The 24293-nt window shown below is 39.4% G+C and overlaps 1 protein-coding gene across 5 annotated transcripts in view; it reads right to left on the bottom strand.

The window, feature by feature from the left end:
- Positions 1-1100: 1100 nt before the first annotated feature.
- PXYLP1 (2-phosphoxylose phosphatase 1) overlaps positions 1101-24293 on the bottom strand; it is a 116675-nt gene continuing 93482 nt past the window's right edge. For all 5 annotated transcript variants that reach the window (XM_076340849.1, XM_076340848.1, XM_076340852.1 and 2 more), the window contains 4 exons: positions 17333-17494; positions 16275-16401; positions 5910-6049; positions 1101-3442 (listed from right to left, as the gene is read on the bottom strand). In XM_076340849.1, coding sequence (XP_076196964.1) covers positions 2511-3442; positions 5910-6049; positions 16275-16401; positions 17333-17494 — 1361 coding nt within the window. In that variant the 3' untranslated portion in view covers positions 1101-2510. The remainder of the gene's footprint in view (positions 3443-5909; positions 6050-16274; positions 16402-17332; positions 17495-24293) is intronic.

The following is a 24293-nucleotide window of genomic DNA, read 5'->3' as shown; positions in this document are numbered from 1 at the left end:
GAGATTAGCCATCCAGAAAGGACAAGTATGTGACATCTGGGGCAACCTGAGGAACTGCAGCTACTAACAGAATCTGATCTTTCTGCATCTGTCTCACTTTCTTCTTGATGTATGACTATACAGATGAACACATCTCCCTGGCACCCAAGGTAACTGATTTACCGAGGGGGATTAACCCCAAGGTCTACTTGAGACTTCAAGTAGAATGCTTGTTAGTTGACCGGCAACCAAAGGTCTGCAAAATCAGTGCATTTCTGCTGCTCTACAAAAAAGTTAAGCTAGAAGTTTGGAAAACAGCTGCAATATCCCTTAATATCTGCGATCTCAATGCTTCTTTGAGCACAACAAATGAGAAATCCATCCAAATTCACATCTCCTCCAATTCATGGCTGCATCTCAAAACCCCTACAACAGACAAAGGGGATCTTTCTGCACAAGGACGTCAAAACAAAACACTTCTATGGTCTGTCTCCAGAAGAAGATGCAAGGTTCGATGCTATTCCTAGCACAGGCTTTTGAAGACACCAAGACTGGCATTTGCAGAAGCTGTTAAGGGTTCAAAGGTTCTAAACAACACACTTGAAACACCAATGATAGATGCCTATGACAACGTTTTCTGCACTTCAGCATCATTCCTGCAAATGGTCACCAAACAGCATCAAAGCTCCAACAGGTAACACTCTGAAGAGCTATAGCTGCCTTTCGCAGATAGCTCAACAGCTCTTTGGACTATTTGGTACTTACGTTGGCCAAATGGTCCAGTTCACATAATTTATACAAAGCAAGCTCAACTTTCAGATTCTCTCTTCCTGTCTGCCCTCCAGCACACAAACATGTATGATGACTAACAGAGCTAGTCTCTTAGACAGAGAGAAAACCTTTCCAGAAGTTACACATTCTAATGTGGTACAAAAGCCCCAAATTCTCCATGATTTCTATGTCGGTATTCATGAAATGCTTACCTGCTCCTTCTCAGACTGGGAACCAGAACATATTAAGTGCAGAAGTTACTAATGCAACAAGCAGCTCAACGATACACACTTACCTCGTTACTGCAAACGGCTAAGGAAGTCAGAATAAACGTAACACACAAGTACACAAAGAGTCCCCAAAATTTTATTTAAAGAAACATGTTCAAATGCAGCATTGAAAACAGAGAGAGTGGAACGCCAACAGTCAGAGAACTTATGCTGAGTTATGTTTTCTTTGATAAACTAGCACCATTGAATCACAAGTCACAGACTAAATTATTTCTAGAGGTGTAAAAAACCTCCACTATTATAAAATTTCTATGAGTTCTATTAACAATTGGTTCTCAATTTACTACTCCTAGAGATGAAAGCAGTCTGAAGTACAAATTTTCGTATCTACTCACTGTTCAAGTTACCCATAAAAGACAGTTTATTCTTAAGTCTAAACATCCTGATCAAGGGGAAAAGTCTAAAAGTCAGCTTCACAAGTCTTTACAAACTAAACAAGAAAGATCTACTGTGTTATAAATACACACAGTACAATATGTACAAGTCTGATCTTACAAAATAAGAGCTTCCTAGTCCATAAAAATACTAACTCAACTACAAAATTTTCTTCCTGTTTAGTCAAGCTGTCTCAAGCAGTCACTATATCAAATTCCTAAAACACTCATTTGTTCCATAGCACAGCAGCTTGAACGTGTTCACAATGGGAAAGAGCCCAACACTTCACCATAGAACTGATTTCTAATCCTAAATTTCCCACTCAAGTTTAGTGGCAACGTTAGTGTTTGCTATCTATTTTAATGTCACAAGACCTTTACATATTTCTAGACTGTGTTTGAACTATTCAAAGTGCTGAAAGTGCGATCAAAGAATAGAGTTTTGTATCCGTTTTCCAGTACACCCTTCTCTGGCACTGGCAACAAAAGCCAAGTATTTATAGGTCTGTGAGGTCAAAAAGGCACACGCTCATCTGTACGTGCTCCGGTAAGTATGCACAGATACACACATGCACTTTGCTTTAAAGACCTGCCCCTAAATATTAAAATGCCTCTTTTTGAGTAGGGAGCTTCAAGAATCCCTTACAAATGGTTTAATGCAGATGCCCGAAATTCATAAATACCTTGATACAAACTGCTTAAAACGACCGAGACGGTGGTGAAGAAAAATGGGTTTGGTTTTAAACTTAGGGAATCCAAGTATTGCTCTGGAATACAGAGAAACAACGTCTAAGCTCTCACACTCTTTATCAAGCGATGTCCAGGTTACAGTAGCCCATTGTGATTCATCATTTCATTACAGTTAACACAGCATACGTGAGCATACACATAACGCTCCCTCACTACTCGTTCTTCTATTGGAGACCATCTGCAGTCTGAATGAAAATAAAACTATCTGAAGAATGTTTCAAGCAATATCCTTTCGTATTACACATACAAGTACAAGAAATGACAAAACTGAACTGCACCTCAACCAGATTACAGACTGTCACCGATACGCAAGTTAACATTGCTTCTTCCTTTTCACTCTCCTTCCCTACAGTGGTCTTCTACGACATGCATCATAATAACTAGTGCTGTTAAAAACTAAGAACATATCCCTCTTGACAAAGTTAACGAATTTTTCTAGTGGGCACATTGGCTTGCTGGAATGTTTATAATAATCCTTGCAAAATGAGGTCTGGAATGTGACGTCAGCGCCATTATACAGGATGCGGATAAAGTGTTCTTTGGGTCTCTTCCCATCCTGCCACAGCTCAAAAACTAATCTGGCAGCAAATCTCGGAAATCTGGCCTCTGTAATGCCCAAGGCACTAAGAACCGGTGACAACGTGACATCGTGCGCAGAGTAAAGAACAAATACTTCTTCCTTCTTGCCTTCTGCAATACGCTGCAGCCGATTAACAGTCTGGTTGAGGAGAGGATGAGTAGCCAATAGCGCATACAAGAAATAAAGTTTCTTTTCCTGTCTTTCTCTCTCATCCTCCAACTGATGTCTTTTGATTACTTTGAAGTGTTCCATACCAATGCAGCCAGTTTTGGTACACGGAAAACTGACATTGTGGCAAAAATAGCACAAGAGAGAATCTATTGGGTTAGAAGCTCTCAGCTGCCTGGTGGGAATGCCTACAATCTTTGCCATATCCACATATATTTTCTCCAAATCATTGTTTTTCACCCGTAAACTGTACTGTCTGCGCTGCTCCTCTTCTAGGTAGTGGTTTCGCATAGGACAGTCGCAGCTTCCAGAGCAGAAAATGGTGCTCCACTGATGCCTCATGTTAATTTTCTTCCAGTCAAAATCTGGCAAAAAAGTGTAGAGCAGCGCCAACGCGCTCTGCAGGGTTCGACTTTTTCCTGTTGTCTCCAAGTAGAGGTGTTTTGCTGTCCAGTCACTCAGAAGCAGTTTATGTTTGTTTATATAAATTTCTCGTAATAGTTGTCCGTTTCGCAAGTGTTGTACAACCCCTGGAAGAGATTTTTTTAAAGAAGTTACAATACATGATTAGAATCCTCTTAGTTTTGGAGAAAAAAAAAAATAAAATACACAGCTAGCAGTCTTAATGATAAATGCACAGTTAGTTAAAAGTTTACGAAATTCAAAACTGAACTTCACCTATGCTTGGCCATTAGGAAAACTGCACGAAATGAGAGATATTTGCTATTCTTCAGCATCTCTCAGATTCTAGGAGCTAAACTGAGATACAGATAGAAAAAGCTGGTTCCATAAAATTTGTTTAAAACCTTAGTGGTTTAATGTTTGATCTTTGGACTAGAGACACAGACCGAATGCGTCTAACACGGTTAAGATGGTTACGAGATGGATCCAGACTGCATCTGAGTCAGGTTTCCAGCCAGGCAGTGAATGCTGCGCTCCCTGCAAGTTTACGGCAGCCAGCAAAAGTACCGGCAGTCAGGAAATGAATATACAGAACGCAAACCAGCCTGTCAACTCACAAAACAGAGTGGTGAGGCGGTATCCTTTTCACACGCCAAAACCTCTACTCCAGCATCCATCCCACAGCAAAGCAACAGGCACGAACCCTTCATGCACTAGAACATCTACGTAACTGGCTACAGGGAACAGGAGACTCAACTAGTAACTCGGTTACAAGCTGTGTGCAGTGATGAACCCCGTTTCACACGCAGCGTGCTGGGTTAGGAAGAGTTCCTTGGTAACCTGACTAGATTCCTCCTGAGGTCACTTTGCAAGACTTGACACTGGCCTAACACAAATATTTCTTCTGACGGGATCCCAGAACATACGGGGATTTGGCAGGCAATTTTTGGACTACAAAATACAGGAGATTCCTGGAAAGACAGTTGTCAAAAGGAAAATGGTGCTAACTCCCCAAATCTTCAACACTATTTTCAGTCTCCCCAGTGAGTCTCCAAACCCGTTGACTACCCAGATCCACTGTGATATGCTCTTTCACTCATTGGTATTTCAGATAAAAAGAGCAACACAGTTAAAAGCAAGGTGTGGGAATAAAATGGAATGGATCGACGTTAAAATTTGAAAAGACGCAGGAGAACAGAAAAGTATTATTAATGTCAATTTTCAAATTAAATTAATGAATGTTGAAGAGAAAAATCCACATGACTAACCCTTTTCACAATCACATTTCTACCCAGTTGTGCAACAGTATGTTTCCACGTTTGTGGGAAAGCACTTCTGTATTTTCGTTTTTGACGCACTGATACAAATACATGCAGAAAAATTAGTGCAGCAAACAAACACACGGACTTCAGTTCGTACCGTTCAGCTGGCTATTCTGGGTGGAGAACACAAACAATTCCAAGAGCTGTGGAACCTGTGAAAATCTGTTTCTTACAAAGTGGCAGCTTTCTACACTTGTGCCTTCTTACCTTTTGTTCCCCTCATATTATCTGTTGCCTGCTGACAGCGGCCCCAGATCCCTTCCAATGGCTCTGACCCAGCACCACCTCCACTTTCCCTCTCCAATCCCAAACCCTTTGTCTCTTCCTAATATTCCCAATGCCCCCAGCACCACAACACTCCCAGGTCTCCGCTTACTTTCTCCTACGTACTCAAATCCCCGACTGCAACACTTCCAGTCACCTGCCATCTCCTCTACCCTTTTGGTATAAACTGAAGAGTATGTTCACGAGCAGAGCTCAGCAGCCTTTCTCTCAGTGGCAGTATTGATGAAGTCTCAAAACTTCATTTTTTAAAGAAGTTGTTTGGAATTTAATTGCTGATATTTTCACCTTTTGTCCCAATAACTAGCTCAGCAGAACTGATAGATGGAATAAGAAAAAAAGCTTTACTTTCCTGTGGTGAAAATACACATAAATAAATATGCTAGAAAACATGCTTCGTTACAAAGCTTGGGGGGGGTGGGGGGGTGGGTGAGGAAGAAAGGACTAGATGTTTAAAAGTTTTTCAATTTCTGTAATACAAGCATCAAATGTGTCTGTTACATCGGAGTCTCTTGCAGGGGACACAGTAGTTGCATCACAGGTAAAAACTGGCAACTAAGTGATGGTTCTTCAGTTCCAGGGCCATTCTGAATTACAAACCCATCAGTAACAGAGTCCCAGACCTTCCTCAGGAGGGGCTGAGCAATGTCATTTTTCACAAGGGTGACAAAGCAATTTTGTGGTGTGGTGCAACATCAAGGAAAGGTGTTCTGGCTTGTTACAAAAAGTTAAGAGAGATGCCGTGGCGATCTATCTGTAACAGAATGCAGGCAAGCTATAGGATAAAGCATGGTTTCTAAAACTGTTACCGCTTTTACAGTAGAGAGCCCAATACTTTATTCATATCCCAGCACAACCTAGGCTATGACCAACACTGTAAGCTTCCCATCAAAAAGCCCGTATTTCAATATAAAGAAAAATAGAAGATCCCTTTTCAAGCAGACTGCATTTAACAGAGCAGAGGAGAAGACAGAGCTGCTGTGGAACTTACCTGTCTGTGTAAGCTCTCCCATTTCGCACAAAGAATGACTAGGGTAACGAGGCAGGCTGCTTAGGGAACCATCCATTTGGGCTGCAGACCCTTTGGACATATGTTTAATGAAAGCTTCAAGCTGAGGATGAGAAGGTTTCCTAGGGAGGTAAACCAAAACGTGAGAACTTCCAAAAGCATATGGGAAAACAGCTCAAGAGAGTCAAGTATTCTAAGTATGTCAGCTCGGAAATTTCATGGTGTGAGGTTATTTCCCACTGAGACAACATCTGCTCTTCCTCAGGACTTTTGCAAGTATGCAAAAGAAATCTAACTACTTACTACCTACCAAAGAGCTACAGGGAGGCTGACGTCATGTTAAAATTATGATACCTTTCGGTAAGTAATTCGGAAAGATTTTTTGGGGTTTCTTTGAATGCAGTCACTAATACTGTTGTGAATTTAAAAAAAAACAAAAAACAAAAAAAAAACCCTTACCAAAAAAAATACTCTCCAGTTTCTGAAGTACCATTGCACTTTAACACCACAGCCAAAGGCGCTAACAATCTATAAAGGGGTTCAAATAACCAGTATTTTAAGTAGATGATCTTGAAGGAATTCTCAAGTTTTGTAATGTACAATGCTGATTACAATCTCGGCCTTTATTTCTCATTACTTCAGGCTTCAAATCAAATAGCACACGTAGCCTCAATTAAGCGGCACCCGGAAAGTAGTATCCAGTGGCCCCATTAAAATTGGAAGTCATTGTTTTGGGTATTGTACTATTACACAAAGAAGAAAGAATCCAACACTGCTGGACACTTAAACAGATGAGACACCCCCACAATGCAAGTAATGAGTACAACTGGAAAAGAGATACACACAAAAAAGTCTAGGTTAACTCACTGAAACAGAATTCAAGTCAGTGAAAGAATGCTGAGATCTCCTAAACCGTTCTGCAAATTTCAAACACACTACAGACTCCCTTCACTGTTGTACTGTTGTGATGAAAACTACATATACAAACCAGCCCACAAACAACGTAATCGAAAGGGATTTAAACCTTTAAAAAAAAAATCTGTGATCACACTTCCACAACAGAAATACATTACATAGGGATTTCTTTGTTAAATGTCAAGGTTCCACAAATGTCACGCAGTCGCGCCTCTACTTCTGTGCAGAACTAAATCAGAAACTGTTTGGCAACCCAACTCTGCCCCAGATGGTTCTCGTTTTAATAGGACTTTCAGCCTGAATGCGGTAAATATTTTTATGTTGCTCACAAAAAAACATATATATATATAAAAAGAAGATAAATTTGGTCATAGAACTTTTACAGAAGTCTGGGGTTTGTGTTTACTGTTCATATTAACACTGTGCTAGAATGATAAACTGTTTTGGTACAAAAACTTCAGCTCTAAAAAAAAAAAAAAACCTTCCAGAGTTGCAGGAACCACAAGAGGGAGCAATAACACTACTAAAGTATGAGTAAGTGTCTGGAATCACAGCTTACTAGGACAAAGACATTCATGCTTACACAGAAGAGCCAACTGAGACACTCTTAAATGAGAAAGCGCCTCTTGCAGAGCTATGCTCACAGCATGCACGTACAGGAGGTCCCATCAGAACCCGTGCCTCTGTCAACAGAGAGGTAGCTCACTGTCGTGTCATTTCCTAAAACTTGACTTTTCCAGTATTTAATTTACCTTCAGGGGAAAAAAAAATCTTGGGAGGAAAATGTTACGATAAACTATGGTACAACTGCCAGCAAGAAAAAAAATGCAAAATGAGACAAAAAGCAAAATGAGAGAAAAATATCAAAAGAATTTTTTTCATTTTTACTTCAAAGAGAAAGGAAAAGCAGCCAACGTATGACATCCTAAATCCACAGCTGCTTCTGTATATTGTAATTTTAACAAGGCAAATGAAGATTAATATTTGAGAGGCAGAGGTACACAAAAAAGGCTTTTGTTCCTTTCTAAAGCAGTGGCGGCTTCCTCTTGCACTGAGCATACATTAGGAAGCTTAGTCCAGCTCCAGACGTGAATTTCAAACAGAACTTTTTGTACATTTCACTGTTTTCACAGCCCAGCAGCACAATCTAAAAATGGAAGAATTAAGTTGAGAAAATGAAATTAAACCCGTTAGCAAATAGCTTCTTAAGCTTATTACAGACGTAGCAGGCCGAACTACCAATTTTCTAAACTTTGCACTTTAAAAAAACCCTCTGAACATGAATAAACTGTCAGTTGTAATTTTCCTTAAACCCCGTTTACTTAATTAGCAAGTTCTGCAAATACATGTGCAAGAAAACTAAAATAACTGTGTTATCCATTCTGCTTCTTTTGCTGCTTTGCTTACAAAAACCGGAGTTCTGACGGAATCAAACCTGTACTGATAAAACTGTCAGCAATCACTTGTGGGAAGGAAGAAAGGAAAGAAGAAAAAAAAGCATTTATCAGTGCTTTGCAAAAAGATTTATCAAAAAAATGGCAGGCAAGATAAACTAACATCCAAGATAAAATGATAAAATGCACGATAATTGTTGAAATTATATGCCAATGTATTAATATAGCTTTTCACATACATACGTAGCTGCAAGTTGCTTAACTTTGGATTACATTATTTTTAAAGTGAGCACAAGTTAAGCACATGCTTGCAGAAGTGAATTATGAAATACGACTGTTAGACATACTTCTGAATATAAATTCAAAGCTTACTACTTGTTAAATATATTCCAGAGGAAGAAAAAAAAATAAAAATCAAACAACAGAAATAAGAGCCATTCTGCCTGAAGGGGACAGACATCTCAGGCTACGATATACTTCTACCCTGAACGTAATCCTCACGTACATAACCAAATTGTGAACACACCAGCAAGTCTCCTGATTAACCCGTACAACCGAGCAACTAAAAACTTACTTGTCTCCACAGCAAAATTTACAGCCCCACTCAGGCTACTAGCTAACAAATGATTCCCCCTCCCCGCCTCAAGATTTCTCTTTTATTTAGAATACGAATCCTCCTGCTGAATTGGCCAATTTACAGATGCCGCAGGAGATGGAGTATCCAGGCAACACAGCGAAGACTGCTGGGACTCTTTGAGCAGGAAGCAAAGAAAATCGCTCAGTTGTGTAGTTGAAAAGACTGAAGTATCCTTAAAATTTTATTTCCATAAAAGCAACCAGAAAATAAAAACGGGTTGAAGAGAGATCCTTCTGTAATTCGCTGGCCATTACGACGGTCAGCTACCACGTTTGGGAAACGTATTAATACAATAAACACTTCAAATTTTGTCAGAACATGGAGTGGCTTTTCACCTAACACCACCAGTAACAGCCATACTTCTTCCTAAGCTTGAACATTTATTTCCCATTTTTAACGTCTGGTAATTTGCCTTGTAATGATTTTATTTTTGTAAAATAAAATAAATTTTACCTGTAACAAAACTAAGGATGCTTCTTTTCCCTCAAATAATGAACGCAGCTTGTCTTTTTGTTATTTACAAACTAAACACTGGGATAATAGATCCCAGATTTAATACTGTAGTTTTCATGCACTAGCATTAAAATGGACCAACATTTAAATCCTTATTCAACATTTAAATATCTTACTTGTAAAGGTCTTAAAAAGCTTTAATACCGAAATGCCATCTCTTTATTGCCACGCTGTAACCAGCGTACACGGAAAAAAAATCATACTGTGCAACAATTTGAACTATATGTGTATTTCTGCCAGCAACTGAGCTGACATCCTTCAATAAACATTTCCTTTTTCCTTGAGGAGTTTAGATTAAAAAAAATAAAATACCTCTACATTTTTGTTTGAGAAGCAAACACTAACTTGCTGGTGGTTCTGAATTAGCACAAAGTGAGAAATGCAGTACCAGAGTGAGCATATGCACATGACGCCTCAGAAAATCTGCTGATAGATTTTGGATGGCTTATCTATAATGGCACAATATACTGTGCCAGAAACATGCATGAAAATACATTTATTGCACCTGTATGTGCAAAGGTATGCAATATAACTCAGCTCAACATTAAGTTCAAACATATTACACAGCAAAGCCTCAAATCTCGCGTAGCAGCACGGAAACTTTGTCATAGGACATTTTCACACCCCACCCCCACGAGACTAACTGAATTCAGGACTCCAAGGGTGAGGATTTAGGAACTGCTGTGGGAGACAGCGGGGCTTTCCGCCCCTGGATAAAGTGATGCTCAGACTGTTTGAGTGCATGGAAGCCTCTTTTGGTAAGAGGTTAGTTCTTTGAGCTAACTGCCTTCGCTTAAAAAATAAAATAAAATAATAATAAAGAATCACAGCATGAAGACCGTTGCTAGACTTGATAGTTAATTCACAGAGCAAGGAGAAAACCATCCTTGCTCCGCAAGGCTACTTGTCTCAGGACCACTCAGGAAAATATTGCTATTGATTTATATTGTCTATTTGTGAAACATTTTCTTCCCTAGTGATCCTTGTGAGCAGAAACCAGTTTTATTAAAGAATTAAAACGTAAATAGAAATCAGATCTAGAGCAGAGTTTTGTTCCTCCTTTAGACCTAAGCTGCAAATCAGACCCAACAAGGTCAATTTTGGTAAAGATTCCCCACCCCTCAATCCTTCAGTTTATTAATTTTAGGACTACCTTTGATCAAAATTAATTCCTCGACAGGAGCAGGCTGAGATTCCTTTAACATTCTTTCCTATCAAAGCTATTGGACCCCTGAGCTATTGCCTTATTCCTACTGTGTATACTGTAAAACGAAGTACAGTGTAAGCCTTGTTTCTTCAACAAACCTGATGGTCAACAAACACAGCATTCAATCTGCCCTCCGACTCATTAAACCGAATACTCTTTTGAATCACCTACAAATTTCAGACTACATATCTATAAAAATTGCAAAGTTATTCTAATTAAGATAAAGTACAGTATTTAAGAAACAAATGTGGAAAGACATTATCTTGACAAGACTACATGCAACTACAGTTTATGTTATAATTTACATGTTCATAAAAATTCAAGAGTTACTGCACAGTGCTGTCTGTCCTCTCACAGCACTGGAGAGTTCTGCGGGAGATCTATACGCCTCAGGAAAGAACTTGTGGAGGTGGACGTTGATATAATGAGATATTGATTTTTTTTTTTTTTTAAATTCCCAAATGACATTTATCTATGCAAATGTCACTCCTGTTAGCAAATGCAGAATTTGCAAAAGCCAAGAGGACCAAACTTCTCAACAAGGAGCTGCAGAACCCTCAGTGCGTCACCTGGTGAGTAAACGCGACCACGCCAGGCACACACCAAGCTACTGACAAATGAACATTACCTTTCTGTAATCGTATCATACCAGATTCTGTCTCCTAACTGTACCAAAAGCAAGTCCCTTTTCTCTTTACTTAAAATGCAAAAAAAAAGATTTTATAATTTCAGGCAAAAATAACGTGTTTTCGGTGAAGTTCAAGTAGTCAAAAAAAGCGTTAGATCAAAGGACCAAGCTGTTTCCTTTTTAAAAGGCAAATGAATGGAAAGAGCCACTAAAACCAACAACAGATTATGGCAGTCTACAAAAGAGGCCCTTAAGACAGCGTTAGTACTGTTGGGGCTTATTTATTCATAAAGGTCTTACAGCTTTTACATTTTTATATACAAACTCTGTAGTGATCCAGTCTACTTCACTGCTCTTCTGAGTCTTTAGAGAAGTCAGAAGAGGCCTCAGGAGACCTTTCTTCCCCTAATTCTGGTCTGGATCATGCTTTGACCTCGCTCCAAGTCAAATCCACACCTCCTTTAGCTCACAGTATGATACTTGCCACATTTTTCTCTCTCATTTTTCTGGCAGTTTCAAGACGTGTATATTGAACCTAAAAGTCAGATATTTGTTACTAAGCTTCTTATGATTAACATCAACACCTCTCAAAATGCCTTAAAGCGTATGCTAATTAACCCAGCGCACTATCAAATTATAGCAGTCTTCTGAAATCATTTTAGCATCTTCCAAAAAGCACTTCTTCTCTATCTTGCACACAAACTCAATGAAGAAACATTGCATATTTTTTTACTTGTGGCACTATAAATGTAAGATACAAAGGGGAAAAAGAAGTGGGAGATTAATTTATTCCCCCCCCATAAGCGAACACTACGATGAAAGGATTTTCATAACATCGTTCAATTAATTTTCTTGAGGAAGAAAGTATTTATATTCCAAGTTCCCTTTGGAAATTTGCATCCAGAACAATGAAAATAATAATACCACTACTATCAATTGAGGGTTTCGATGGAAGAAATCTTCAAAGCATTTAATCCATTTGCTTATATTCATTCCACGCTTATATGTCACAAACCATAATTCACAAAACCGAAGCGTGACCTCAAGGCTATTTTGCATACCCATTAGAAGTCCATGGGGCTGTGGCATAATCTGCTTAATTAATGAATTCCATCAGCTGAATGCCAAGTCAAATAAAGAACAGACTGAATATGAGCAGCATACTTATCTGGAACTAAAGTCCAGAAAGCTTAAACAAGCCAGACTTTCAATCAGACATCTCAACTTAATTACACAGCATCAAGAAACCTTCAGATCAAAGTCAGCAATTATACACCTTGTAATGCTCTCAATATAAATACGTTTACAATCAAGCACCAAATTTACATCACAAAGGAATATAAGCCTGACAGCCAAACGTGGCAAATAGCTTCCTGATGTTAAAGTAATAAATGTTCCATCCAAAACAATGGCAGAAACACTAACAATTCTAGCCAGAAAGGTCAGCCTTAACACATCTGGACAGAACGGTACAGAGCCACCTCCTTTAATCTTCCTGCCGCCCTTTCAAAGTTGGCCAGCAGATTCTATTTTACACAAACTTTGTGCTCAAGGAAACAAGGTCTTTTTGGTTCTCCGCTCATTTTTAGTGGCTGTGAATGGTAGTGGATCTATACACCGACGTTCTAAGGCTTCATCGGCCAGTAGCAGCGGAGGCTGTCTGCGCTGCTGGCCGCCTCGCACCCTGACGCTGCTCCCTTCACTGCTTGACTCGGTCATTCTGTTGGCAGTGGCAAAAGCTGCACTACTTGCTTGCCTTTTATGGCTAGTTTTCCTGACTCCAGGGCCTTCACGTTCTATCCCTTGCCTGAAACCGAAGTGGAAATAGCTATAAAAAGCTTCTCTGACAAATACAAAACTAAGCTCTCACGTGGCACTGTAATACTGAGAAATGCAGCCACTCGTCCAGCTTTGTCACTTGCAGTTAACATTTTTGCATAAAGTTTTCTCACACACATTCTAATGTGACAGGTATTGAGCAAGATCAGAAGATCAGAGCCTTCAAGAACTCCAAAAAGAATCTGGATCATATTTCTTTAATTAGTATTTCATGCTGAAAATAATCTCACCCCTTAAAGGCAGGTCATTAAAAATGTTATCATAGCTATTAGCAAATGATTCATTTTTCATCTTGTTAGAGAAATTAATTGCCCACTCAACTCTAAGGCAGAGGTATCTGGAGTTTGGGCTCCTGTCTGCCATCTCAGGGCTGCATATCCCATTTCAGAAAGCCGGTCGGCTTGCAGCGGGCACGGAACACTGTTGGGGCTGGGCACCCCTCAAAGAACTCAAACTTCTCTTGGAGGATGTTAGATCAGACCACTGAACGCCACTTCTGGACAAAACAAGTACTTTGGTGTAAGTTGAAGTATGAATAAAGACAAGAAGGAGCCAACATGATAGCAAAGTTTTTTAGTTTGCTGTTTTTTTTTTTAAATTGCGCTGTGTCAAAGGTCCCAGACCACTATCACTTATAAAGCTCGTTCAGTATAGTCAGAAAATCAGGTATTTTGGGATGTATTCATAGACAGGCATTCCAAAAGAGTAGTCTCCTTTCAAAAAAGGAGGATGTGGTTTTGCTCAATTTCTGATTTTAATACCTGTACCAAGCAGCTAAGAAAGATGTAAGTACATATATACACTCTAAAACCAGTGAAATTAGAAGCTATTTGAATCTTCTAAATTCCAATACCATGTTAGCTATAAAAAGCAGTGCCTATTTTGCTTCCCATTTTACTCTTAAAAAGGTATACATACTTTTTTTTTCTATGTATACTTGTATGTATTGCAGACAAAAGTGTATATATGTGGAATATTGTATTTTTCTCCTCTTTAGAGGAAAAAAGATGTAAATTTTCCTCTGTTTAGATCTTCATACAAAACGTAGGCAGATAGATAGGGTAGCCTGAACATAACTTAGGAGCTCCTAAGTCTGTTTCCTACGAACAGGTAGGCACACAGATGGGCTAAAACTGATGGTGGTTTCAAACTTTCGTGGGGTTACCCCAACCACCACGACAGTACCTTGATTCAGCAATAACGGTTACTTTTCAATTACTCATGCCAGAATAGCGTTACAACACCGACTAAAACTGAAGACAGCATTACAAGCCTTGCAAATTTCAGGACATCTACTAGTAACAGGGCAACTTCTTTCATGCAGCCAGATACCGAAAAGCAACATATTTCAGCTTTCTTCAGAGAAAGATCCAATTTGCTGATCGTTTTCTGCCAGCCTTTGTGTCCGCTACCGTATGTATCTAGTTAGCAAGCCTCTTTAATCAAGCTTCCCATCACCTTTACAAGTATGAGATGAAGCTGTACTTAATAATTAGTTTCAGGTATTCCTTCACATCACTTCAGCCTATTTTAGCAACATTCCTACTGTGCAATATTGCTACTGCGTTTGGTTTTTAATATACTTGAGCCAGAAATTGACTCAGGACCAGGTATGAAAATTGGTTCGCTTTTCTAAATGGAACTGCTAATCGCAAACCTAAGTGTGTCCCATAATCCATCTGCTCTTTCAGAGAGATTCTTTTGTTAAAAGCCCACTGAGGAAAAGCTGAAAGGACAGAGTATTTCAGATATAAAAGATAAAATCATAAACGCTGATGATGATGGGAAGCTACTAAAATTTTAAGGAACACAGCCCATGAAATCTATCAAAACAAGAAACACGCATTTGATGTATCTTAAGTCAGAAATGCAGTTTCACTGCGCCGTTAACACTTTCAGCACGACAGAGTAAAGCCACTTCTGAGTAACTCCACACCAGAAAAGCGAGAACATCATCTCTTTGAAGGCAGATTCCACGCTATTCTGGAAAAAGGCATTTATGGTATATTTACACTGCTTTGTATATCAGTAGATCAGGAGAGCTACCATGCCTCTTCTCCCGAGTAACGTTATGCAGGTACACAAAGCAGATGCAGCCCCCAACTCACTGACATCTCCACACCTGACACTGCTGCGTGGGCAGCACTACAAAGCTGTAGATTCGCCTGGAGGTTTTGCTAACACATCTGGTACAGTTAAAAGAAAAATACCAAGAAAAACTAAAGCATTCAGTAGGTTCACTGGAAAGTCCTCTGTTGGAAAAAAAATAAATACCACCACAGATCCTACTTAAAAGGAGAAAAAAACCATACGTAATCAAGCAAGCTGGGACAAAGGTTGGTGATTTACATCATGACTGTTTATTTCTACACTACACTTCATCTTTATCCATGAGTAAACTACACAAGAAAGAAAGGTTCTTCCACAAGGAAGAGAAGCAATTCAGACTATATCCACAGCTCAAACTGGTTCAGGTATGAAGACAAGCATCAGCAAGCTACAAAGACATGATGTTAGACAGACGCACACTATACTGAAACAGAAAGGTAAATGATGTTTTAATGGCAGTCGGGCATAAATCACTTAGGTGTGACAGTTTTAAACAGCGAGTGGTAACTACAGGAAAGGGGTAGTTTTCAAATAGCAAACAGTGCACTTTCTGTTTAACTCGTATTTTGATAGTTAAATGTAAAAACCCCCCTCCTTTTCTTTTTTGTTCCTTAAAAGTACTTTGATACAAATCATTAGTTTAAGGAAACTCTGATAACCTATATTTCTGAAAAATAAAAAATAATAATATAAAATATAGACATCAATTTTCCTACAGCAGCGACCGAGTCCTTTTCGTATTCACACAAAAGGAAGCATGCTTAGCTGAAATGGAAGAGACACTCTCAAACACTGCACTTATATTTTGAAAATGTGTAGAAGCTTATCTAAGAGGAATGGTAACCTAAATATTCAATTAAATAGCTTTTGCTTTTTACAGAAATACCAATAATTTCTTCTGGTCTAAACTGGTAGCAAGTAATAGTTCCTGTTTCAAAGGAAATATTGTACACCACTGATACAGGGTTGGTTTTTTTAATCCACCACAATACACAAACATCAGAAGTCACAATGTACTTCAAGCTGCACAAATCGTTTCCTTAAGAGGAACAAAATAATTATCAAGCAAAACACACTTAGTAATGATAAAAGCCAAGAATTTTACCTGCTAGGCAGCAACATACAGTCAATGTCAGGTCTCTTTGTCTTGGGAATGGCATATAGCGGATACCTATCGCCATGTCGAATCAACACTTGCACTGACACTAGCTTAAAATAATGAGGTGCATGACCTAAAGTGAAGGAGGGGGGGAAGAGAGAAAAAAATAATGTAAGAAGTTAAGTGAACGTTACCTAAATCTTCCCCCTGCACACTTTTTCCTTTAAGAAAAAAAAGTAGGTATAACTGGCTTGATAGCTTTGGTGTTGCAATGAAAGAAAACCTCCGTAAGAAATGATAACTTACTGTCCCAAGAAAGACTTCACTTAAAATTGCAAGACAACTTATACAAGGCTCAGGTCCTTAGCACATTCTCCACAGCACATCTGAAGTCCAACAACCATACAAGACATTATTCAAGCACTGATCTCTGCCAACACGATAAGGCTACTCTACTCTTAGGATGACTCTCTTCCAGACCCCCACCATAATGACAGATTTTGCAGCACGCCCAACTTGGAGCTTTTTGATATACTTGTTCGTGATTTATTTTATATGCATTAATGGGATATGCTAATGAGGGAATTCATTCAGGCTAACTTGCTGCTGCAGCCGCTATAGGGTGAAGAACACAAATGTGTCTTCTAGCTGACTACATCTAATGGTTTGGAGTTCCAGCACAAGTTACTTCTGGGTTGGTTTTTTCTTCCCAGAATTCCAAGTCAACTGTTTTTCAGACGTTAATAATATAATTTGCAACGCAGCTCACTTAGAATAAGCATTATAATTCAATTCAAATATTAAATATCTGTATCAAATTTCAATTTTAGGCCTCCAGTTGACCACCGACCAGCAGAATCACTTCCAAAAATCAGAACAGAGAGGATACAAAGGGAAGGAAAGAAGAACAGCGTATTTTGAATGATTTAACATAATTCAGCAACCAGATGGCGTTTGCTGTACCTTCTCCAAGCACCAAAGAACTGACAATGCACAAAGTTATCGTTTCCGACAACAGCACGTAGAAGCAAGCAACTAAACTAATTTCCATTCACAAAGCTTACCTTCCATGCTGCGTTCAGCAATGGTGGGAATATTGCAGTAAACATGAGCTTCATAAACAGGATCTATCACAGGAGGCTCAGTCAGCAAATCGGGCATTATTCTCTTTCGGCTTTTAGGACTCAAACCATCTTCCCTGATGGGGTTTACCGGGATTAAATGCACTGAAAGATACAAAACATACAGCATATACCTTTAGGAGGCTTGAAGGACATATAGCACTATGACTTTTTTTTTTTTTTAAAGTAATTATGCACAAAGGCTATGGTTTCCATGAAAAGATGCCACTCTACAGTTTAGGTCTTTGTTGTGAATTTTTCATGATTTACCCAGTCAAGAAGGCAAGCCCAGAGAGCTCTTTAGCAAAGTCAATGCTTGGCTAAGACTGCAAAAATACATCTGGATGTAGGACACCTCTGCCTTTTGCACTCTTCTTGAAGCTGCTTTTTCTGTCAGGCTCTCATGAAGCTCTAAGAGCATGAATAGGAAGGACAGGTCCAGCTGTCTCTCATCCTTTTAGCTTAAAAACTGACATTGAAGGACATCAGCAAAAGACACGGCACAGTTACGATGATGGTACTACAAACCACTGGGAAAACAAAGTAGTCAGGATGGAAGGGGCTGGATTGTCCATCATTTTCCTTACTAATCCCTGCCCTTACATGGCAACCTTGCTAGCCTTAAATAGTCTGACTTACCTAAAGAAAAGGCACACAAACTGTATTTGTTGAAATGTAACTGAGTCTGCCACGAAAATGTTAAATACAAAGAAATGCAGTTATCGCTTACACACAGCAGGAAAATTAACAGAAATACCGCCACTAGTCTTCCGACATGTAGAAGCATGCTGAAGCATATCTGAATTTAAGGCCAGAGTTGTACTGACAATGTCTTTTTACCTTGTCTTGATGTGAAAGCACCAGTTAATTTATGAGCCTTACAAGACTGCACTTGTAATAACGAATACCCACATTTTTTTCTCTATTAGTATTTTCTGGTATTTGAACAGGGGCCGATTTAGAGGTGAAAATGAGGAGGAAAAGTGTTGGTATTTTTACCCTTATTAGTCTTCCTTCGAGAGGGGAAAAAAAAAAAAGAAAAAAGACCGAAAGAAAAGACGAGAGAACAAATTTCAAAGCAGAATTTTACTAATTCTTCTGGGTCAGTTCCTCAGTTGCATCTTGACTCCCAGTCCTAATTTCAGAGGCGAATTTGTTCTGCAACAGACAGTTGTGCAGACAAAGAAAAACCAATGAAGACAGCAAACTGAAGTGAAACACAAAGATTTTAAGAGCACGTAGCCGTTAATATAACACAGACTCTTCATTCTTACACTACAATACACTACTATAAAATATTTTTATGCGGTTTCTCTTTGCCTGCCAAAACCAGAACTCAAGCATTTTCCATACCCTTGCTAGTGCTGTTGACATGGCTAATACCCGCAAACTGCAGTGACTTTAAACTTTTCCTTAAGCTGTTTCAGATTTTGCATACGACTGCCCACAGGACTGTGCTCGGCGAGAATATTAAACTGTAATTTTGACTTTGGCCGCTTAAACTGCAGGGCTCAGCTGCCGTTCCAACACTTATTTATCAGTTTCATTTTTTAGCTCCTTCCACATTATCGTGAGACATTGCAAACCACTGACCAAGAAACTCCAGCAGTAACACAGAGCCTTGGCAGTATCTATCAGGCGCTGATAACTCTGGCTTGAAGGGGGCTTGCAGCAAATTTGTATTTGGGGTATAAATCCCAGACCTCAGAATGTGTTACAACAGTTGCTGGCCTCTGCAAATAAACAGCATTACAAGACAGTAGTTGCCTAAAGAGTATAAATGGGCGATTACAGCAGTTATGTTGTATCGGTCAAGTTTCCTAGCCAGAAAAGGTTAGGAGCAACAACTCTCGGCTTTCTGTTAACAATTTTCTCTAGAGCAACCCACAACATTGCTACTGCTCACTTAATGTCACAAAAACGTACAGAGTTGGCTTAAATACTCATGGAGTTAATGTAACTCAATTCAGCTTTGACCCATGAGCATTTCAGAAGACAGGGGAAACCATACCCCAATAGCAACAGATAGGAACTCTGGTGCTAAAATTTGACTGGGAGATATAAAAGCAAAATAAGGAACCTAATTTTTTTATCCAAGGCAGTTTTAACTACAAAAGACTGAAGAGATCACATTTTCGCTCTGAGACTATTAACTGCAGCAGTCAACAGATGCATACATTATCTTATTAAGATAAGTCCCTACGATTCATGGGGCCAAATATTGTTTGCAGATAGCACGTCTCATTTCTAATCAAACTAGTTGAATGAATACTTTAATGCTACCAGACAAATTTAAGAATAAGGAAAAGCACTAAATCTTAAAGAGAAGAATCTACTCTATTTAAAATATTAAAAATAAAATTGAATATTAAAAATAGCACCTACAGGATTATCAGGTTACATGTTTGAAGTTTAAAAAGCCACTGCCAAAACACCCTTAAAGGAGACTCTTAAGACAACACAGCAGTTATGGGTGCAACGTAAGACACTTTTGTGGACTAGAAATGGACTCAGATCAGGAATAACAACAGTTCATGTCACCATTTTAAAAAAGATTTTAATAAAAACTATCCTATTCTAAATGCTGCTGCTAACTACATTTATTAATTACTTAGTAGGAGCTGGTAAATATTGCCCTTATTGTATAGTGAATAAGCTTGGCTTATACCAGGAAAGAAGAAGGGACACAACATTTCCCCACTAAACTACTACCACCCTGCCCACGTCCAAGTATCTCAGATCGGGACCGGGCTGAAGGAGCTGCTAACTTTGAACCCGCCTGGGGCACAACCACTTTGTCTGGATTTCTGAACGTATTTGAGCAACCTGATCTAGTGAAAAACGTCCCTGCCCACAGCAGGGGAACTGGTCTAGATTATCTTGGAAGGTCCCTTCCAACACAAACCATTCTATGGTTCGACTTAAGACATTCAAATTGTTTGCAGATTTGACAAAGAAAATTATCGACAAGCTCAAAAAACTCCAGCCACCTAAATAAGCACTGTCATAACAAGTGGTATTTACTTTTAGCACACCTGAAATAACACATATTGGGGAAAAAAAAAAATAATTTAAAAAAAATCAGCCAAACAACCTATGCAAATATCTGGGTCTTCTATTTAACTATGTTCAATAGAAAAATGAAGAAAAAAAAAAATCTTATGATCTGGGCACCAGTCTAGGCAGTCCACTGGAAATTTCCAACAAATGTACACGCATAAAAATAGCAAGTATTTCAGGAAAGAGGGAAAACAAGACAAAGGGGAAACGAATTCCAGTTGGAAAGCTGCCTTCTGTTTGCTCAGCCTTATCAGCACGGTGACCCTGAGGAGCCCACCCAGCAAGGCTGGTCCTCCTCTCCCCTCGTGAAAGCCCCCCACAAGCTCTAACAACCCTGCAGCCTCAGTGCTTCGGGATGAGGTCCCCAAGCAACGCGGCCCCTCTTCGCACTTCTGCAACAGAAGTGTCTTCCATACTGACAGCTGAAGCCTCAGTTGTCTCTCAACTGTTTTCTCACCTTCTGCCGTTCCCTGGACATTGTTAGTGCCTCACGTATTTATGATGTTTTCTCCTTTCTCCCTCCCTTTTCATTTCAAGTCCTTGGGCTTCATGCTCCCTTGCTGTCCTCGTTTACCCCGCTTCCTCGCTGCCAAGTCCTTCTTTGCACGCCTCATCCTCTCCAGCTCCCCACTGCACGGAAGGCTCAATTTGTTCCTCCGTTTTGGTACCCCTTATGCCACATAAAGCAGTTATTTAAAGCTCTTTGAAGAGCTGACTGTCTCTCTGTATCCAAGTTTTTCCTTCCTGAAAGTCCTCCTCTGCAGCGTCAATCCCACCTTTGTCTCCCAAATGGGGTTTCTGGTCCATAGGTAACCAGGAAACCTACAAGGAGGATTGGACTGACACAGCTCAGAGGAGGAAAGAAAAAAGAAAAAAAGAAAAAAAAAAAGTCCCTCATACAGAGTTGAAATTCATCTTTTTACCAAACTCTATTCTGCTCTTTCAGCTGTAAATCATTATAAGATCAGAATTCTATTCTGTAGTTTTCACACAACTTTTTATAGCTTAGCACTCTTTATACGACCTGTTCTATTAGTTCACAGTAACATGCGCTGGCCCAAAACCGAAGTCTGCCAACGTCTATATAGTCATACTTAAATCTTTGAGTACGGGAGTTTCTGAACAGGATCTTTACACTGCTCTGCCTTTCAAAGCTCATGTTTTACTATGACAGGAATACAACAACATAAACCAGAAATTAAACAGATGATTTTAATGTACATTTCCCACAGCCAGGGCAGTTAATAAAACATATCTGAAACATATTTGGTGATCTAACTGGAAACTTTGCCAACACTGAAACTATAAAGAATACGTACATATTATTATAGAGGTAGTTTGACAACAAAAAGGGAAAGAAAATATATTTTATTTCCCAATATTCATAAATTATTTTTAAAACTAAAGCAGCTACATAGAAACTACTTTGAAACATTAATTTTGAAAAAGTTCTATCTAGGAAAAAAAGTAGAAGGCTTACAGAAACAATAAAATGAAAGAGACCTCAAGGCAACTCTGCTCCGTGTCCCACCGAGTTAAAATTGTTTGAAACACAAAGTAAAACTAAACACACGGGCTGGTATCAGACGAAAGTAAGACCTGGTAGAACAGTCAAACAGCAAACTCTGTCCTGTGAGAGACAGAGGGGCACCGGCCACACGGCAGAACAGCTAAATACCGCTGTAGAATCACTCCCAAGAATTTTTGCAGCTCCGAACTGAGATATGATGTTGTTTAAGCGAACAAAATCAAGAAGAAATAAAATCCAAACTCTGATACTAAGGTTAATTAAACAAAAAACCTCCAGTAATTTTTGTTTTAAATCAAACTGCTTACCCTACAGAACCTGAAGACAAAGTTTTAAAATGAAGTTAACAGTTTGACTAGGAAACGTCTTTATGAACAAAACCAACGGCACCTGAAATATTATGATGTATGGTTTTATTCTCAGTGTACATTAAATATGACCTATTTAAAGAGCAAGAAGCTAATTCGTCTGACTTCCATACCCCCCCAGTTCCTGAATGCCACAAAATATACCAAAAAAAGACAAATAATAGACAAGTAGTTTCTAAGCGAGAGAGACAATCATTCAGAAGTGCTTTCAGTATAATGGTTGTAACAATTACTGCAGAGCAACTAAACCCCTCTGGAAGAATGTCAAGTTTATCAAATCAACTATTGTACTCAGAAGCCCGAGCAGGGAGCCAGTCTGATATGAATTAGGGCTACAAAACTGACACGAATTTGACAGAATTCACTACAGCAGAAAAACAAAACGCAAAGCAAAGTGCAGTCCATGTAGAAGAAACACCAAATTAAATGCTAAATCACTCCATTACCAGTTGCTCTCCCTCCTACAGTACTAGTTTCAGCTTGAAAAACAAAAGGTACCACCACTGTCTACCAAGAAGAAAAAGATTTATCCATGAAAAAAATCACTAACGTTTACCTAAAACCAGAAAGACAGGCAACAAAACCATTTTCCACTTCTGTTTTCCCTTGTAGCTCCAGCCAGTCTGAGAAGCAGCAGCACAAGTAGCCATGTTAGTCTCAATTTTCTGACTAAACAGAGACCTGAAGTCTTCATCTTTTATAAAACAGAAGGTTCTTTCAGCCCCATGCAAACGTACTGTTTAAAACAGTCACATGGAAATGAAGCCACACAGCAGAAATGCAAAAAAAAAAAAAAAAAAACCAAACCACCACCCGACTGTAGGTAACCTTATGCTAACGGGTGAAGAAAAGCAAATGCGCATGTCGGAGAGCACAAAAAGTTATTTATCCCTCTTCCACCTTTCCCCCCCCCTCCCCTTTCTGCTCCTAGCAGGGCACTAACAAGGCTGCCTAGCACAGAGGAGAACACTCGGCCTTCTGAAATTCTGACGATGAATGTAGACTTTTCTACTTGCTCTCTCCGAAAAAAAAGGAAGCTAGAAAGGGAGAAGCGTAGGGAAGAACCACCAGAAAGAGGAAGGAATGCTTCAAAGAAAATGAGATGGGGGGGGAAAGGTGAAGACATGTGCAGCAAGAAAAACAATCTGGACAAAGCGGACAAGGTGCACGTGTGCTGAAGGGGACGTGGTGCAACACCGAGGGCAGGCGCCGTCAGTTTGGAGGCGAGGCGGCCTGGGCACGTCCCGCCACCCCGGGCTTGGTCCCTGCCACCCCTGAGGCAGTTCCTCATCCTCGCGCCTGAGGAACACATCCATCCCCAGGGTCGCTCTTAGGGCCCTGCTTGGGATTACAAATGCGTATTTGGACGTCAATGAAGTTCAAGTACGCCTGCGTGACACACAATCCACCGTTCTCGTTTTATTCTTTCGTACAGCTTAAATAAAGGCTTTGCAAGTCTCAGACGTAAGATCTGTATTAACAGCGAGGGCCTTCATCCGTAATGCACAATGCCACAATCACTAATGTGCTGTATTTGAATACTGAGTAATCACACAAACAAAAAAAAGGTTTATTAGCCTCACACTGGTCAAACTATCAAGTACTATTAAGAAAAACCACCATAAAAATCTTTAAAAAGGCTTCTAAGCCTGTGAACATAAGCTTCTAAGCTTCAGATTTTATATTTATATAAAATATAAATGGAGCTACTAAACTTTTACGTAAGTTCGTCTTAAATTTTCAGTCTTTTAATTTATTAAGCACGTGCAGTTTAATTCAGCAAAAAACCTCCAGTAATTTTTATTTTAAATCAAACCACTTGCCCTACAGAACCTGATGACAAACTTTATATCTATATAAAATCCGTCCACACTGAACTCACGAAGAAGAGACAGTCCTCAGCACCTCTGCAGTCCCTATCCCTTAACCATCCACATCTGAACCTACT

Source organism: Aptenodytes patagonicus, chromosome 6 (assembly GCF_965638725.1).
Source record: "Aptenodytes patagonicus chromosome 6, bAptPat1.pri.cur, whole genome shotgun sequence".
NCBI classification, from domain to species: Eukaryota; Metazoa; Chordata; class Aves; order Sphenisciformes; family Spheniscidae; genus Aptenodytes; species Aptenodytes patagonicus.
This window is presented reverse-complemented; position numbering and strand designations above follow the sequence as displayed.